The 18,745-nt window shown below is 37.7% G+C and overlaps 1 protein-coding gene across 6 annotated transcripts in view; it reads left to right on the top strand.

Annotated features, from left to right (window-relative positions):
- The window catches only part of NPY1R (neuropeptide Y receptor Y1), a 20,871-nt gene extending 2,126 nt beyond the window's left edge, over positions 1 to 18,745 (top strand). The window contains exons 1-4 of one of the 6 annotated variants that reach the window (XM_019025945.4): positions 11,214 to 11,292; positions 11,837 to 12,019; positions 16,012 to 16,861; positions 16,959 to 18,745. In XM_019025945.4, coding sequence (XP_018881490.1) covers positions 16,163 to 16,861; positions 16,959 to 17,411 — 1,152 coding nt within the window. In that variant the 5' untranslated portion in view covers positions 11,214 to 11,292; positions 11,837 to 12,019; positions 16,012 to 16,162 and the 3' untranslated portion in view covers positions 17,412 to 18,745. The other 5 variants (XM_063705628.1, XM_004040579.5, XM_019025944.4 and 2 more) reach the window with 5 other exon arrangements.

Below are 18,745 nucleotides of genomic sequence, written 5' to 3'. Positions count from 1 at the left end.
TTTCAGCATTCAATACTCAGGGGATCTGTATAGATTGCCATTTCATCAGTCAAAGAGTCATCCAAGAGCTTTTAAAGAACTCAAGTAAACACAGTTCCTGTTTTATTCTTCTGTGTGTTATTTCTGAAATATTAATATATTCTCCCCAAAAGCTTAACAGAATAGGCCGTCTGAGCAGGCACCTGGGATTCTGCAGTAAGGAGCAGGGGATGAAAGTGTCAAGAAGGGATGACCTTGAGAAAATAAGGCTTGTTTTTTAGACTTTCTTAACTCCACCGTCTCTGCGGTTAATGCAGTACACATTGCCACATAAATTTCTATCTTTCCATCTCTTGCACAGTCATAACATGTACACTTCAAATACACATTGTCTTTAAAACAAATTCCAAGTGAACCCCATTGTGACTTTCAAAACACTAGTCTATGCTACAGGCTTTTGCATATTAAAAGTATTTAAAAAATCTTATTTTTTATTTTCCACAAATTTGTTTTCTATTTTGATGATATGAACCTGTAGGTGTGTTATTAGAGTATTGAAAATAAAAGGCTACCTGCCACTGATACAAAGATTCTAATTAACCTGGCTATTTTCCCTTCCCACTGCACCCACAAACAAGCAAGTCTCAAAAACGGGAGTTGGCATTTCTTCTTTAAATACACGTGACAATACACAGTATTAAGGACACTTGGAGTGGACAAGTTATTAAGAGTTTTTTTGTTTTGAGGAAATTATAAATTTACAAATTTAAGCAATATGCTACATAAAGAGGAAGATATGAAGATAAGTGTGTTTTTACCTTTAAATTTCCCAGGGGGTATTTGAGACTGATCATCATTACTCTTTGTAGAACATAATAATTTTATTTTTATTTTATGGAGTAACATCTTAGCGAAGGGGAATACCAGAACAGAAATAGTAATGTCCACCTCATTTATGTATTTTTCCTACTCACTATTTATAAAATGCTCATTTGGGAAATTAAGTTGGATTTTATGCATGTTACAAAATTAAACTGGCTATTGCCCTGTTATTACAGTTCATTATCAGTTATGAAAGAAAGCTTATCTGTAAAGGTAAAAGTTAAAGGTGACTTGGGACTCCTAAGACAAATTATTGAGCAATAAAACAGTCACCCAACAATTCCTGGGGTAGTATTTTGCTGAGGAACATGGCTGTGGTTTTTGTCAAAGCTACTGCTGCATTTTAATAACAGCTACTATTTGTGGAAAGCAATTACTAAAGTGCTTTGGTATAATCTCAAATGATATTTGACTTTGATATATTAGTTATAGAACAAGTAGAGGTAAATAAACTAGAGAAAACAGTATTATTTTACTTTATGCATTTATTTCTCTGAGAATTTCATTGTATTCCTTAAGGGTAAATGTTTCTTCATCCACTTTTTGTATCACGGTAACTTTAAACCCTTAATACTTAAAAGATGTGTTATCAAAAATATTTTATGATGCTCTATGCTGCATTGATTTCTTTGGAATAGTAATAATTTGTCGCATAAATCAATATTTAGGACTTCAAATGAGGAGCCAACTTCTTATTATGAAATACATGATTTTTTTTGAACAAAAAAAAAAAACCCAAAAGCTATTGAAAAAAAGTTTAGCCCAAAGTATTGTGTACATTGAGTCCATTTCCCAGACAACTTAACGATAATTGTGAGGCCCTACCGGGGCATCATTAACATTGTACTGACTTCTGATCAACACTGTGCTCCTTAAGCAACACTTTATTTATCCTTTTGATGCCCTAGTGATTATACCATAAAGCAGTGACTGACTTTCAGAGAGAATGTATAATTATTTTTACTAGCAAATACTCATGTTAAAAATACATACACACATAGATATGATACAGATGTATTTTATATGTTCATGTATTACATACATATTTTTATAATAGACACTTATCAGAACACCTGAGTTGTAGCCAGGCTTGATCTCAAATTAATGGTGTGGCTTTAGATAGGCACTTGATTTTTCAGTCTTCATTTTCTTTGTAAAATGAAATATTTTGAATCGAAGATCTGGAGTCCCCTTTGAGACCTGACTACTTACGACTTTATGCCATTAATTAGCATGCATTACAAACATATGTGTAGAAAAATCATCTTTTTAGATCTTCAGAAAAATTTGATAGCCATAGGCATTGTTTATTTTCCCTCTATATTAAAATTTACAAAGAAAATACTGATGCTAAAGTTTTCCATTATTATTGGCACATTCTCTTCTCTGCAGCTAGTATTAACTATATTTCATGTATTCATTTCAAAAAGTTATGGCTGTCTTACATATCAGTACTTCATTCTTTAATTACATTGTTTTTCAGTTTTGCAGCACAAATATATATATATATATATATGTACAAGAAGAGAGCATGGATTCCTTTGAAAATATAACATTTTATTATGTCAATCCACATATAGGCCATACAATTATTTCCTTTTGTAGTTTAAAACTCCTCTGAGAAAAGATAAGTATCCTGTAATATTTTTAAAAACGTTTCCATTTCCTATCTATTTTTGTAGTTAATATTTTAAATCTAATTATAAGTCTAAATATAGCTTTACTATATTTAAGTGGAAATGAAAGGGAAACAGTTTGTTTATATTTGGTATATTGGTTTGTTTTAATCTTTAAAAAGAATGTTTACAGAACTGTTCAAAGCATAAGCCCAGGATCAAAAGTTGAATGATATGCCTTTTAAAATGTATGTTACCACATTCTTAGTCTTATCATTCTCACAGGTAATACAGCTATTAAAATATGTTATTGAACAGGTAGAAAAAAATATGAGACCGTTCCTCAAGTAGACATTATAAGCATTTTCAAAGGAAGTAGGGTCCATATTCAAGTTTATACCTAATAGAGGAGGCAGAGCTAACACATAAGAATATCCAAAAATATGAGGCAGATCATCAGAAGGAGTGTATTAGTAAGCAAACTATGCATAAAATGTATATGCATAAAGTAGCAATCATCCATCATAGCTGCAAATGCTGAAGACACTTTTTTAATGTTTGAGATGAACAAATGGGCTTGATTTGTGATATTCAAAAATTTTTGTAGTCCTACCCTATTCCTAGTTTTTCAATCTTTCAACAAAACTTCTTCAGTATCTTATGATGTGTTAGATACCCCTCCAGGCTCCTAAGTTTAAGAGATGAAAAAAAAACAGTCACTGTCAGTAAGAAATCAGAGTATAGTTGTAGATATGTGCAGCTACATAATTAATGGCAATACAATGTGATAAGTTCTGCAATTGAAATAAACTCTAGGTTTATTTCTTATTTATATTCCTGGGTAATTCATTCTTAAAAATAAACTGGGGATGTAACAGAGGGCTTTATACCTGAGAAGACACTTGAACTGAAATGTAAAGGGTTGGTAAGAGTTAAACAGGCAGATGGAGGGGATGGAGAAGCGAGAAGTGTTGTAATAGCATGAAGGTGAGAGAGTATGAGGCATTCAGAATCATGTAAATGGTTTCGTATGACTGCAGTGTACAGGGTAGAGGATGATACTGAAAATGTTGATTAAGAAGGATGTCTTTGGCCCTTCACTTGAGACACCTGGATGGAAAGCAGCTAAAAGATTTAAACTGGGAAGCTGTATGACTGGATGGCTGTGAAAGAAACTGATGGATTTAGACCCTTTAGAAGAGAAATAAGTAGAGCTTGATAGAGGTGAAAGAACACACGTGAGAGATACTTAGGAGATAAAATCAGTGGCAATCTGAGACCAGTTGGATTTGTGAGTGATAGTGAGAGACGGGAATACATGGGACAATTCTTAGGTTCTGGCTTGAGGGAGAAGAATGATGCTGCTGATCAGGTCCATAAGCAGAGAAGCACAATGTCCAAGGAAACCTGAGAGGGATCTGTACTTTTGGTAAAGATTGAGGGTTGGGTACATGCAAGCATGTAGTTGATTGCAGAGGGTGTATTTGTGTGTTAAGAATGAAAAAAGGAGAAGATTAAGATTTGGATCTCTGGTGGATTCTGGTAATTTGGGGGTTGGTCAAGGAAGAAACAAGACCACTAAAAGCACAAGTTTATTTGGGTGGCACTTGCAGGAGGTTGCATGACAGGAGTAGTCCCTCCTAGCAAGAGAACTTCTAGAGACAATGATGTGGGGTACCACCTAGAAGGCGCAGAAGGGGAAAGTAGAGAGGAGACTTACATGTGTGGGTGATGTCACTCAGCAACAAACTGGGGAGCCTCTGGGTCAGAGTCCTCTGAAGGGAGCTGTGGTTTGGTGTCTTTCACAGCTACAAGATTTGTCTTATGTATCGTTAGCAGATAGATGTTGGGTGGAGTTTCATGGGGCATTTAAGAAGGTAGGCTCTAAATGGGCTAAAATTAATTTATTTTTGACTATATTTAGAGCAATTAGATGCGTGAGATTTTGAGGTGGTGCTGGCAGGCTTTGGGCTAAGGGCCTTAGCCTGCTGTGAAGAAGCAAACAGTATGGGGACCATTTTAGGCCATCACCCATGGGCCATCTCTCGCCCATCTACATAACAGGATCCTAGGGGAAAAAAAAAGCCTAAGAAGTAGATGGAAATAGTAGATCTTGGGAGAGATGACTGAGCAACAGCCAATGAAGAAAAGCCTGAAGTGTGGAGTTGGTGAAGTCAAAGGAAAAAAAGATTCCAGAAACAGTGGATGCTCAGTTGAGTCCATTGCTACATAAAGAACAAATACAAGAAAGTCTGAATTGTGTTCATTGGCTTTGATCATTAGTGTCCTGGGCAGAAACAGTTTCAGGTGGGTCATATTTGAGGAAAAAATGAGGTGACTGTATACGCACCTTATCCTCAAAGATGCTTGCCAGGAAAGAGAAGCAGCTAGGGAAGATGTGACTCCAGTAAGGGAGTTACTATGAGAAAGAGATGAGTAATTTTGTTTTGGTCTTTATTTTAGTCCTAAGCTAAGAAAAGTGAATTTTTGACTAAACAGGTATTATAGTTATTTTATTGTTGTTTAATAAACCTTCCTCAAACTTAGTGGAATACAACTCATGGATTTTATGCTTATGGACTGCGTGGTGGGACAGCACCTCAGAGGAGCGGAGTGAGATGGCTTGTCTGTCACATGGTGCTTGGGGCCTCAGCTGGGAAACCTCAGCGGGACAGGCTGACTCAAAGCCTGGGGTTGAAACAGCTGGGTTGGAGAACTATTGCCAAAAGGAGGGACTTGAAAGTTAGGGGGTAAATACCCTATGGCGTTTAATTATCCCAAAAAGAAGGAGTCCGTTGAGACTGAGGGTATGAGGTAGGAGGCTGGGAGAGGGGTGGAATTTCAAAATAGCTTCTAAAAGGAGAGAGATTGGTAATCACCCAAGCCAAGGCATTTCTGGGTAATATTTAAGGCTCAGTGAAGGTTTTGAATTTGTAGTTGCAATAATCTGCACAGTTGAGCTTTAACCTACATGCTATGCTAGCGGAGAGTGGCAGCTAAACAATCTCATAAGATCAGATGGGTCATATTATACCATTGACCATCCTTAGATGTGTGTACTCTTTCTAGATGTATTTGTATCTGGGGAAAGGAAGCAATAGCTAGACCTTAAACAAAGGAATGAAAGGAGGATACTTACCTTAGCAAAATGATGCCTCAGAACATTTCATGTCATTTTTGCATGCACCTGCTTGTGCTATTATGTAGGTGTACAAAAAAAAAAACCACTTTCTCCTATTTATTTGTTTATTTATTTAGAGATGGAGTATCACTCTGTTGCCCAGGCTGGAATGCAGTGGTGCAATCTCAGCTCACTGCAACGTCTGCCTCCCGGATTCAAGTGATTCTCCTGCTTCAGCCTCCCGAGTAGCTGGAATTACAGGCACATGCCACCATGCCTGGCTGATTTTTATACTTTTAGTAGAGACAGGGTTTCACCATGTTGGCCAGGTTGGTCTCGAACTCCTGACCTCAGGTGATCCACCCGCCTCAGCCCCCAAAGTGCTGAGATTACAGGCATGAGCCACTGCACCCAGTCTAACTTTCTCCTTTCTTTAGAAAAAATTATACCTTCATAGCTTTTCTTCATAGGCAAAATCTGATCTATTGACATTGGCCATCTGAAGTGTTGTGCTGTGAGAAAGTCTAATACCAAGCTTGAGATTTTGGGGAGTGGGAGTCAGGGGCAAGACGAACAAGTAGAGATGTTTGTCACAGATGATGAGAGCTGTAGTGGTGGCATTCATACTTATTCTTTTTGCCAGCTATTTTTATTTTGTCTCTTCAAAAGATGATATGAAGGGAATAGTAATAATAATTATTAAAAACAATAATAGTAACAGTGGCAAAGCTCCTTTCATTATATCATATAGTAAAAACATAATGTTATGGTTTTGTAATATAACATTACACATTTTTTTGAATGTCTAAAGGGTATCTGACAGTATGAGGCATGCAGAAAAAGATTTGGCTATTTACTAAATTTTAAGATCCTACTTGTCTAGAGCCTTATTGTGACAGAGTTTTTAAAAATGCCCCGAAATATGCAGCCCATGTAACAAAATGAGAACTTTACTGAAAGGCATTCACATTTCAAATCAAGATCAAGAGAAAATCCACAAATAGTATTGCGTGTTTTCTGCACAAAGGAGATCATTGAATTGTCTGTGCACTTGTATACTCACATTTTTAACTAAATTAATCATCACTTTTTTTCTGCTAGTTAATGCTCTCCAAAAGTCAGATGAATAAAATGATTGTACTGACTATTTGATTGTGCTGATTAAGTCAAAACTCTTTACCAACTATATTTCATTGGCTTTAAGATGTGGGCTTAAAAAGCATTTTAATATTTTAATATTTATTTGCTATTGATGGTATGCCATTGCTTTACTGAAAGCATTTTTTTCTTGGTGGTCCATAAAATAAAATTGTGCCTTACATTCTTGGGCGTCAAAGATCCAAAGAAATGCAGCAGGTAAGTCACAGAAAGAAGGAAAATCCTGACACAAAATCAATTCATAGAATATGAACTGATTCACTGACGTACTTCATCATCGTTCTACCCCCATGGAATTACCCCCTTATCAATGTCATTATACATTTCAGTTTTCTCGTGTAGTATTAATGCCTATTAAGTTTCTTCTGAGTGACAATTCATGGTAATTTACCTGTATCAAGGCCTGATAGCATTTCAGAAACTTTAACTCTTGTACCAGAAATTCCTCAGAAGACTAGTAAAGTAATTAGTGTGTTTCAATTCCAGTAGCAAGCATACTGTCACACTTTTATTTAAACAGTTACTGAATCATGGAATTTAAAGGCTGAACCAGGCCATAAGTTTGTTCCATTGTTTAGAATACAAAACTTAGATTTACAGAAATTTAATGAGTAGATCCTATCCCTCAGTTTATATCACAGAGCAAGACTGTGGTTCAAGAGAACATGAGATTAGGTTATTAACATAATTCCCCTTGGTTTATAGGTCAGGCTGTTATGAAACTACAGAAAGAAATGCACAGAATTAAAGAAAAAATTCTCCCTAGCAAAGATGAAGTTTTATCTAGTTTGAATCCCAGATAGGAAAGTAGGCAGCTGATTATTCACTGAAGAGTAGAAAAATATATGATCTTAAAATTGGAATGAGGAAACTCTTTAATAAGTATTTTCTAAGAAATTCAAACTACTTTGCATATTTAAAATCTTCTATAAGATCACATTATTGGAGAATTTTATGTTGTGTTTGGCCATTGGACCATGCCTAATTTCTCTATTTTTCACATTGGAAAGAATCCTAGTAAATGGTATTCCTAAAGAATTATATAATTTTGCTGTTGAGCATTTCTTTTTTTTTTTTTTTTCCAAAACAGAGTCTTGCTCTGTTGCCCAGGCTGGAGTGCAGTGGTGCAATCTCGGCTCACTGCAACCTCTGCCTCTTGGGTTCAAGCAATTCTCCTGCCTCGGCCTCCTGAGTAGCTGGGATTACAGATGCGCACCACCACACCTGGCTAATTTTTGTATTTTTAGTAGAGACGGGGTTTCACTATGTTGGCCAGCCTGGTCTCGAACTCCTGACCTCATGATCCACCTGCCTAGGCCTCCAAAAGTGCTGGGAATACAGGCGTGAGCCACCACCCCCAGCCACTGTTGAGTATTTCAGAACTTCTCTTTGTATCATAAAGTTGTCATAGAAAAGAGTCCTTGAGACCAATGATCTTTCAAAGATTGGTATCTGACATTAATAACTCAAGAATGCAGTTTCACAAATTTTCCTTAGGGAGAACACTTCATAAAAATTGAGTTAATAAAATGATAAAATACAATGGCCACAATAGTTCAGACCTCTGGCAGACATGCCTTCATTAGTATTCTTGGGAAATAGAGAAAGCATAGTACCTAAGTCCAAATTATATTCTCAAGTCCAAAATATTTGCTGACATAATAAAAGTTTCCACATAAAAATATATTCTTAGTAGAGAATTAAATTACTTCATTTGTAATTCTTATAGCAGGCTAAAGATAGCCAATTTGATTATCAAAGTCATGGGGAAAACTTCCTTCTAAGAACAGAATGTGACTTAAAGCAATAGAGTAGACAGAGGATGCATAGAAACCTGAATGAATATTAGTTATTCTTCCCTGAAAGAGTTGAAATTCCTAAATTGTGCCTTGGTAAAAATTATTGTGCCTTGGTTAAAAAAAAAGTATGTGTGTGTATATGTGTGTGTGTGTGTATAAATGAATCTGTTGTCATTTTACTCTGCTTAACCATTAGAGATTTTTATATGTATGCTTATATCTGTTGTTATACACTAATAGCACAATCATTACATAATCAAGACATTTTAATTCTTAATTACAATGCCTTTCCAACTATATAAAAATATGTCTAGTGACACATATTTTGGAAAGCTTTCCTGGAAAAACATCCAGAGATTGTGTTCATCACTATTTATATAAATGAGCTTATACTGAACCTTAAATATGTTTATTCAGCCTAACAATCAGAAAAAGAAAACGTTTTTTAACAGTATAAAGTTCAGATGAGTCCACTTGTCTTGGAATTTTATTTTGATTTTAATTAGAAGAAAGACTGCCATTAGAATTGTTTTGTAACGAAATCTTTATAAATTCTCTGGGCAGTGCCCTATATCTTTATTAGAAAGACTTCTTATTTTTAACAATTTTATTTGGAAGAAGTTCTACTCATTTGCATCAGTTCATCGTCTACAAAATTTGTGTGTGTGTGTGTGTGTGTGTGTGTATGTGTGTGTTTACAACTTTGACTTCTGAAACTAGAATAGAATCAGGTAAAACATCTAAGATCAGTGTGTCAGTAATTGGCCTGAATCATCGGGCACCATGATGGGTTTGGCCGCCTTCAACGTACTCGGTGTACATTCTATTTTTTTCTTCATAATGTTCAGTACTGTAGTACTAATCACCGAGAAAATTGCATTGACTCTTTTCGACCACCAGGGAAATATTCAGCTCATGGTTCTCCCCTAAAAAAACTAAAAAGCATCTAAGCGCTGGGAACAAATCTGACTTAATGCATTTTCTCAGTGGGCCAAAGAAAGGAGGGCCGATTGACTGCTTTGACTTTTTAAAGGTCTTCTCTTTGTTCACTTATAAAGTGAGGAAAACAAATTCTCGGCACTGGCGTGAGAGTTATTTGAGCGTCACAAAAGAAAGCAAAAGAAAATATTAGTGCCATTATTGTGGCGAATTTCATGTTTCCCAGCGAGCCCTTTGATTCCTGGTTTGGGCTGGCGCTCGAGCTCTCCAGCCGGGTATGTCTTCGGCCACAAGATGGCACTGACCTGCAAACAAAGAAAAGCACAGTGGCACCGACTTTTTCAAGCCTCGGGAAACTGCCCTGCCTTCCCCGGAGTCAAGGACTGTGGGGATTAGGGCTTCCTTTCCCCTGCGCTGGGCGTCTGTGTCGAATAATGTGTGGCTTCTGTTGGATTGCTTTTCTTTCCAAAATTCCTAGGCAATGCTTCCCCGAGGTGTGCACCTTTGTGAGGTGTTTGTGGGGTTGGGGGAGCTTCAGGCGCTACTCGCGGGACGCCGTCACGTGATCCGGGATGAGGTGGAGTTCGGCTTTAAGGAGGCGTCTCTTCCTAGCTTCATCAATCTTTAGGATCTGAGCAGGAGAAATACCAGCGGATCTTCCCCACTCTGCTCCCTTCCATTCCCACCCTTCCTTCTTTAAAAAGCAGGAGCGAAAAAGACAAATTCCAAAGAGGGTAAGTTGCGAGTTTATGCCTTTCCAGAGACTTCTGCGAAATCTCTCATTGACAAGGTGAAGGATGAGAGGGGAAGAAAAACGATGCGAGTGTCCGAAACTGGCTCTGGGGGACCAAGGGGGGGTCTCCAGTGCAGGCAGGTCGCAGGTTGCTCCAAATCACCGGACCGTTCGCGGGCTCCTGCCGAAGGGTATGGGGCCGACGCGGGTGAAAGGAGAGGGTACCCTACGCGGAGTTCGGGCTATCCCACCACCTGCTCCCGGGGAATTTCTGGATGGGGATCCAAGTTTTCCTCTACCCCGGTTCTCTTTAAAAGGCCGAGGCACTGGGAAGGCGCCCGAGTTCGCCTATCCCACACCCGCTCATTTTCCTTACGTGTCTTGAGCTGGCTGGAGGCGCTGGCTCTGGCCGCACCGGAGTTTTCGCGGAGTAACTGGCTGGGATGAGCCGGAGAAGGGTGGGCTTGGCGCGTCGCCCAACGTCGCACGGGTCCCGCGGCAGGTGTCGGGCTGGGAGCTGGCGGAGGTGGGAGTAGCCCTCGGCGCGGACCCCAGCGCGCAAGCCCACCCCCACTTGCGGGTTCCGCGCGTCTCGGCTGCAGTCGAGCCGCGCACCGCAGTACCGGGCGCTTCGAGTGTGGCGCTGCGCCCCGATAGACACCCGAAGCTTTTAATCATCGGAGTTCTAATCAGGGAACTCTTTAGCTCTTTCTTTTAGAAAAGTAATGATGGAACGTGGGTGGGTTAGGAGATTGGGAATGGACAGGAGGTGGAGGTGTCTTGATAGGGTGTGCCGTTGGTTCCCAGGTAGACTGGAGAGATGAGAATGTTTTAAGGTCTGATGTTGGGCCAAAGAGAGAGAATTGACTTCGGTTTGGGATCTGCTTGTTTTTGGTTGTTTATATCTTTTCTCTTTTGCCAGTCTCTTATCACTGGTGGAAAGATTTTTTGATGGGAGAGAGAGAGAGAGAGAGAGAGTGTGTGTGTGTGTGTGTGTGTGTGTAGTAGGGAGTCAGGAAAGGAGTAAATTTCGGGCGATTCACCTAGTTACGCAATACGAAAAAGGTGGGTGGGTAAGCGTGCCAACAGGAATTTTAACTGAACATGTCCCATTTCCCATTTCGTTGTTTGATAACTTCTGGAGCACAGGAAAAACCTAGGGGAGAGGAGCAAAAGAGAGTGTGTTTCCATGTACACACACTCACACTCACACACACACAGAGCACGCATTGCTTCCCCCACTCCCCATCCTATGAGAAAGCATGACGGGCGGGATGCCTGTGTGTACAGGCAGGGGACACGTGGAGCTTGTCTGTCAGGTCTGGAACAGAAAAGCAGTAGCTGTTTGTTCTCGACCCTGGGCCGGCTCTCTGGCGAAGCAAGCGAGGGAGCAGAAAGCTAACCCGACCAGGTTCCCCACCCAGGACTAGACCGAGTGCTCTTCCGTGACTACTACTTTATTAGTCTTTATTGTCTTAAGGCAGCAGTCTGTTGAACAAGCCCTCCCCAGCAAGGAAGGAGCAGAGAATTATGTAATTCATTTAGATAAGCTAGCAGTAACTTTGGGAGGCTGTATGTAACAAGGCTGACATTTCTTTTCCAACACAAGTGAGGTGAACAGCCAATCCTGAGTATTTGAAAAAATTTATCTGCAGCAGGTTATGATCAGGGAGCTGTATTTTCAAGTAGTAACAGCACTGCGAAGAGCAAGCAATGAAAGGCCAGCATTCTAATTGGAAAGAAAGAAGAGGAAATTTCCCTCTCCAAGGGGGCAAATTTGCCAACTGGTGATGTATGTAATGTCTGTTTTGTCTCTATATGCACATGGCAGCTACACTGAGATTTAACAGTCTTTAATTTTTGCAGTTTCTGCAGTTGCATAGCTTATTTTACAAATTATATTAGAATAGTAAATATCAAATTATTTTCTTTTGCAAAGATAAAGTGTGTAAATTCTCTCTTAGTATTGTTATTTTCTGACAGTTATTCTTTCTTGAAATTACACTAAGGTAAACTGAAAATACACATTTTATCCAATGCAGAATTGGTTTACACAACTGGAATAACTATCAAATGTGCACATAGTAAAACACCTTGAAAACACCTTAAAAAATAAACTTTTCGTTTTCTCTACAGCTAAATTAACTTCTACCTAGTAAGAAAAATGCTTCCTCATTGGGCATGCCTATTAAATACAATTTCAAAGGTTATCAGGCTAGAGCTTCAGTACGTTTACCTGAACTCATCTGTAAGAAAGCTATGTTTGTAGCCTGTACTTTGCAATAATTTAATGTCTGCGTGAATTCTTATATGTATTCATTTTTGCCAAAATCAGTCAGTGGATAGAATATTTCTGTTTCTTTTTCTCCATGGTATACATCTTGGTCTCTGTCCCTATTATTTCTCTCCAAAATTATTGCACTAGCTTTCTAATGAATCTCCCCATTTCTTCTCTTTCCTTGAGTGTGTTGAAAACAGCAGCTAGAATAGTAATTTTAAATCAAAAGTCGTAAAACTTCACACCTTTGCCAAAGACTCTCCAGAGGCTCCCCAGCTCTCTCAGGATTATAGGCATAGACCATAAAAAAAAAAAGGCTCTACAGTCTGTATCCCCCTCTTTAGCCTTCCCAATTAATTTCCTAAGAGTCCCTCCCTTATTTATCCTACTTCTTATTGCTACTTAGCACACCAGTTACACATGGGCCTTAGGGATTTTTGTTCTTTCCATATGGGATGCAATCCCTGAGATACTTGCGTAGCTTCCCTACTCACCACTCCTCTCAGGTCTTAACTTACATGCCTTCTTCTCAGACAGTCAGAGGCCATCTTTTACAGTCAAGTAATAAATTGCAGCTCCCCCAAATCCCAGTTTCTCTTTCTTTTTTTTTTGAGACGGAGTCTTGCTCTGTCACCCAGGCTGGAGTGCGGTGGCCTGATCTTGGCTCACTGCAACCTCTGCCTCCCAGGTTTAAGCAACTCTCCTGCCACAGCCTCCCGAGTAGCTGGGACTACAGGTGTGCTCCACTCTGCCTGGCTGATTTTTGTATTTTTAGTAGAGCCAAGGTTTCACCATGTTGGCCAGGCTGATCTCAAACTCTTGACTTCAGGTGATCCGCCTCGGCCTCCCGAAATGCTGGGATTACAGGTGTGAGCCACCTCGCCCGGCCCCAGTCCCTCTTTCTTGCTTTGTTTTACTTCATAATATTTATTATCATCTAGCATACTATATCTTTTACTAATTTTTTTCTTGTCTTTCTCTGCCCACAAGACTAGAAACTCAGTGAGAAGGTCACATTATCTCCAGTAAAACCATGCCTAACACAAAATAAATGTTTAATTAATATTTGTTGAATGAATAAATTTTCTTTCAGAAATAATTTTTTTATATAAAATGTAACATTTTCCCCTATATACATGACCTAGGAGTACGGCTGTTGTGATTAGCATACATTTTGCCTGTTCAAGGACTATGATGGAATTGAGCTATTGATGTTAGGATTAATTTACCCAAGAACCTACTATTCCAACCATGCATCAGTTATATCAGTCAACACAGTTTTATTCTAAATCTAATACTTGCAAGGTACTATGAAGTACGCACAATGCCTACCTCAAAGATGTTATATTAAAAATGAGAGGAGCCAACGAAGGATTCTAGGGACTAAATGGTGCTTTGAAAGATGGGTAGAGTTTGGATTGGTGGTGGGAGAGAGAGAACACCCAGCAAGAGGAATGGCAGAGGTGGAGACGCAGAGCTATATTTGGTAGACTGTGAACAGACTCACCTGCCTAGAGCAGTGTATTCACATTGGGATTATTAGAGTAAAGTGTGGACAAGAGGTATAATGCAGAGGTCTTAATGTGTCAGGCTGGGGAATGTACTTAGTATTCTGTCTCTCATGTGTCTCAAACCAGGGTCCTCATTCACCTGTTGGTACTTGGTGACAAGGATAAAAAGCTTTTCCCTACTCTGCTAGTTTTACTTCAAATAATGAAGGGAAACTTATAATTAATTGATAAGTCATGTTAAATATCTCTGTAGCAACTTAAATAGGAAATATGATGCTAAATTTTCTTGAATTCTTAAAATAAGAGATTTCCAAATAATTTGAAGTTATTACTGCTCTTTTGAGATTGTTTTCAAACTCTGACAATCGCTGATCATTCTCTCTGCCTTTGGAATTCTTGAGAGAAAAAGTGTGGTTATCACATAAGTATTAGGGAGTCATTACAGGTTGATGCATAGAGGAAGAGAGAGCCACGTTTCTAATAACATTCATACCTGAAATAATTCCATTACCATTCTTTAATAGTTTCATTCTGACTTCATTGTAGCAACCCTTACTTTATTCTTCTTAAGTTTTTAAGGCCAAATCATGGTTTCATAATAAAAAAAAAAAACCTCATGTTCTAGAAAGCAAAAAAATTAAAGGAAAGGTTTATTAGAGGCATTAAGTAAAAGGCAAATGCATTTCTTGTTCATTAAGTTTCTTATCTTTCTTTCAATGGAAGTAACTCTGCATGATTTTCTTTATTGGTCTTATTTAAGAAAGAAAAGAATGAAATTCAGTTTCTTAATACAAGCACGATGGCCTGTTAATTAACATAAGAAACTCCGTCTCACATATTTACTTAGTAATCTAGGGAAGATCAGACGTATTTTTGAAAAGGAGTTTTTAAAATAATTTCAAACTTTTTAAAACTCTACAAGTCTGTGATTTGTGTTGTTAATAAGAGAAAAATGTATCACAAAATGCTGTGAAAAATCAAAATTACAACTAAAATCTAGATCCTTGCATTGGGCACACATATAGTCTGGTGGGTAGGGAAGATATTTACATAAATAATACCTTAGAAATCCTTGAAAGCTTCTAACATATTAATAAAATAACAGACTCTTAGAGTTAGAATCTCCCACACAAGATAGAAACTCTCTGAAATGGTCTTTCATATGGTGGTTATAAAATTTGTATATGGAACACTTGCTAGATTTGCAGGCAAATAATTCCATTTTATTAAACTTTTGTTCCTCACAATGATGTGATTAAAAAAATAATGTGCACCTCTTGGTCCTACTTTTAACTTGTACGTAGAATTAGATGTAACATTCTAAGCTCAACGCTGTGTTCTACATGCTACCCATTAAAATACGAGAAGACACCTGTACCATTCCTACTAAGTATTTTCCGGATTAAACATTGTCTAGTCTCTCAATAGTCATTCATGGCAAAGTTTTTTGATGTTTCACTGTAGTGATCATCTTTTGTTGAATATGTTCGTGCTGAATAACATCTGCCCTAAAAAGCAGTCCAGTGTATGTATGGTGGAGCTATTGCTACAACTTGACCTTGACACTAATTCTTCCATTTCTATAGCATATGGAAGAATTAGGTAATTTATTTTCTTTTGCTTTGTTTGTTTATTTTTCTTATGTTTTAATCTGTGCATTAAGTGGTTTTTATACATTCATATTCTTACAATGTTTAGGAATGTGCTGTTATTACTGTTTATGTAAGACTTGGGGCATAATATTTATATTCCTTACTAACTTATAGACCATTATGTTTTACTAAGACTTGTTCTGTAAGCAAGTCTAATTAAAATTTTTATTTTTTCTTTATTCAGTATGTTTTCACCATTTCTGCTATTTTAGAAAGATGTTTACAAGATTACATTTTGTTTATTTATTTCAGTGTTTTCACTTTAAAGAGTTCTGTGAGTCAGAAGTCATTTTGACTGCCCTCAATAAAATTAGTAATGCAATTGGTCATTTTCTCTTTACAGATTGTTCAGTTCAAGGGAATGAAGAATTCAGAATAATTTTGGTAAATGGATTCCAATATGGGGAATAAGAATAAGCTGAACAGTTGACCTGCTTTGAAGAAACATACTGTCCATTTGTCTAAAATAATCTATAACAACCAAACCAATCAAAATGAATTCAACATTATTTTCCCAGGTTGAAAATCATTCAGTCCACTCTAATTTCTCAGAGAAGAATGCCCAGCTTCTGGCTTTTGAAAATGATGATTGCCATCTGCCCTTGGCCATGATATTTACCTTAGCTCTTGCTTATGGAGCTGTGATCATTCTTGGTGTCTCTGGAAACCTGGCCTTGATCATAATCATCTTGAAACAAAAGGAGATGAGAAATGTTACCAACATCCTGATTGTGAACCTTTCCTTCTCAGACTTGCTTGTTGCCATCATGTGTCTCCCCTTTACATTTGTCTACACATTAATGGACCACTGGGTCTTTGGTGAGGCGATGTGTAAGTTGAATCCTTTTGTGCAATGTGTTTCAATCACTGTGTCCATTTTCTCTCTGGTTCTCATTGCTGTGGAACGACATCAGCTGATAATCAACCCTCGAGGGTGGAGACCAAATAATAGACATGCTTACGTAGGTATTGCTGTGATTTGGGTCCTTGCTGTGGCTTCTTCTTTGCCTTTCCTGATCTACCAAGTAATGACTGATGAGCCGTTCCAAAATGTAACACTTGATGCGTACAAAGACAAATACGTGTGCTTTGATCAATTTCCATCAGACTCTCATAGGTTGTCTTATACCACTCTCCTCTTGGTGCTGCAGTATTTTGGTCCACTTTGTTTTATATTTATTTGCTACTTCAAGGTAAGAAAATTTTTTTTCTATCATTTCCATTTTTACCTTCTTTACACAGAATTCCTCATCAAATGAGTGTTTCTATTTAAACTTTTTTCTTCCATAGATATATATACGCCTAAAAAGGAGAAACAACATGATGGACAAGATGAGAGACAATAAGTACAGGTCCAGTGAAACCAAAAGAATCAATATCATGCTGCTCTCCATTGTGGTAGCGTTTGCCGTCTGCTGGCTCCCTCTTACCATCTTTAACACTGTGTTTGATTGGAATCATCAGATCATTGCTACCTGCAACCACAATCTGTTATTCCTGCTCTGCCACCTCACAGCAATGATATCCACTTGTGTCAACCCCATATTTTATGGGTTCCTGAACAAAAACTTCCAGAGAGACTTGCAGTTCTTCTTCAACTTTTGTGATTTCCGGTCTCGGGATGATGATTATGAAACAATAGCCATGTCCACCATGCACACAGATGTTTCCAAAACTTCTTTGAAGCAAGCAAGCCCAGTCGCATTTAAAAAAATCAACAATGATGATAATGAAAAAATCTGAAACTACTTATAGCCTATGGTCCCGGATGACATCTGTTTAAAAACAAGCACAACCTGCAACATACTTTGATTACCTGTTCTCTCAACGAATGGGGTTGAAATCATTTGAAAATGACCAAGATTTTCTTGTCTTGCTTTTTACTGCTTTTGTTGTAGTTGTCATAATTACATTTGGAACAAAAGGTGTGGGCTTTGGGGTCTTCTGGAAATAGTTTTGACCAGACATCTTTGAAGTGCTTTTTGTGAATTTATGCATATAATATAAAGACTTTTATAGTGTACTTATTGGAATGAAATTTCTTTAAAGTATTACTATTAACTGACTTCAGAAGTACTTGCCATCCAATACGGTCATTAGATTGGGTCATCTTGATTAGATTAGATTAGATTAGATTGTCAACAGATTGGGCCACCCTTATTTTATGATAGGCATCATTTTAGTGTGTTACAATAGTAACAGTATGCAAAAGCAGCATTCAGGAGCCGAAAGATAGTCTGAAGTCATTCAGAAGTGGTTTGAGGTTTCTGTTTTTTGGTGGTTTTTGTTTTTTTTTTTTTTTTCACCTTAAGGGAGGATTTAATTTGCTCCCAACTGATTGTCACTTAAATGAAAATTTAAAAATGAATAAAAAGACATACTTCTCAGCTGCAAATATTATGGAGAATTGGGGCACCCACAGGAATGAAGAGACAAAGCAGCTCCCTAACTTCAAAACCATTTTGGTACCTGACAACAAGAGCATTTCAGAGTAATTAATTTAATAAAGTAAATTAGTATTGCTGCAAATAGTTAAATTATATTTATTTGAATTGATGGTCAAGAGATTTTCCATTTTTTTTACAGACTGTTCAGTGTTTGTCAAGCTTTCTGGCATAAATATGTACTCAAAAGGCATTTCCGCTTACAATTTGTAGAAACACAAAATGCGTTTTCCATACAGCAGTGCCTATATAGTGACTGATTTTTAACTTTCAATGTCCATCTTTCAAAGGAAGTAACACCAAGGTACAATGTTAAAGGAATATTCACTTTACCTAGCAGGGAAAAATACACAAAAACTGCAAATACTTCATATAGCCCATTTTAACTTGTATAAACTGTGTGACTTGTGGCGTCTTATAAATAATGCACTGTAAAGATTACTGAATAGTTGTGTCATGTTAATGTGCCTAATTTCATGTATCTTGTAATCATGATTGAGCCTCAGAATCATTTGGAGAAACTATATTTTAAAGAACAAGACATACTTCAATGTATTATACAGATAAAGTATTACATGTGTTTGATTTTAAAAGGGCGGACATTTTATTAAAATCAATATTGTTTTTGCTTTT

This window comes from Gorilla gorilla, chromosome 3, assembly GCF_029281585.2.
Source record: "Gorilla gorilla gorilla isolate KB3781 chromosome 3, NHGRI_mGorGor1-v2.1_pri, whole genome shotgun sequence".
Lineage (NCBI taxonomy): Eukaryota > Metazoa > Chordata > Mammalia > Primates > Hominidae > Gorilla > Gorilla gorilla.
Note: the sequence above shows the minus strand (reverse complement) of the source record. Positions and strands in the feature narration are given on the sequence as shown.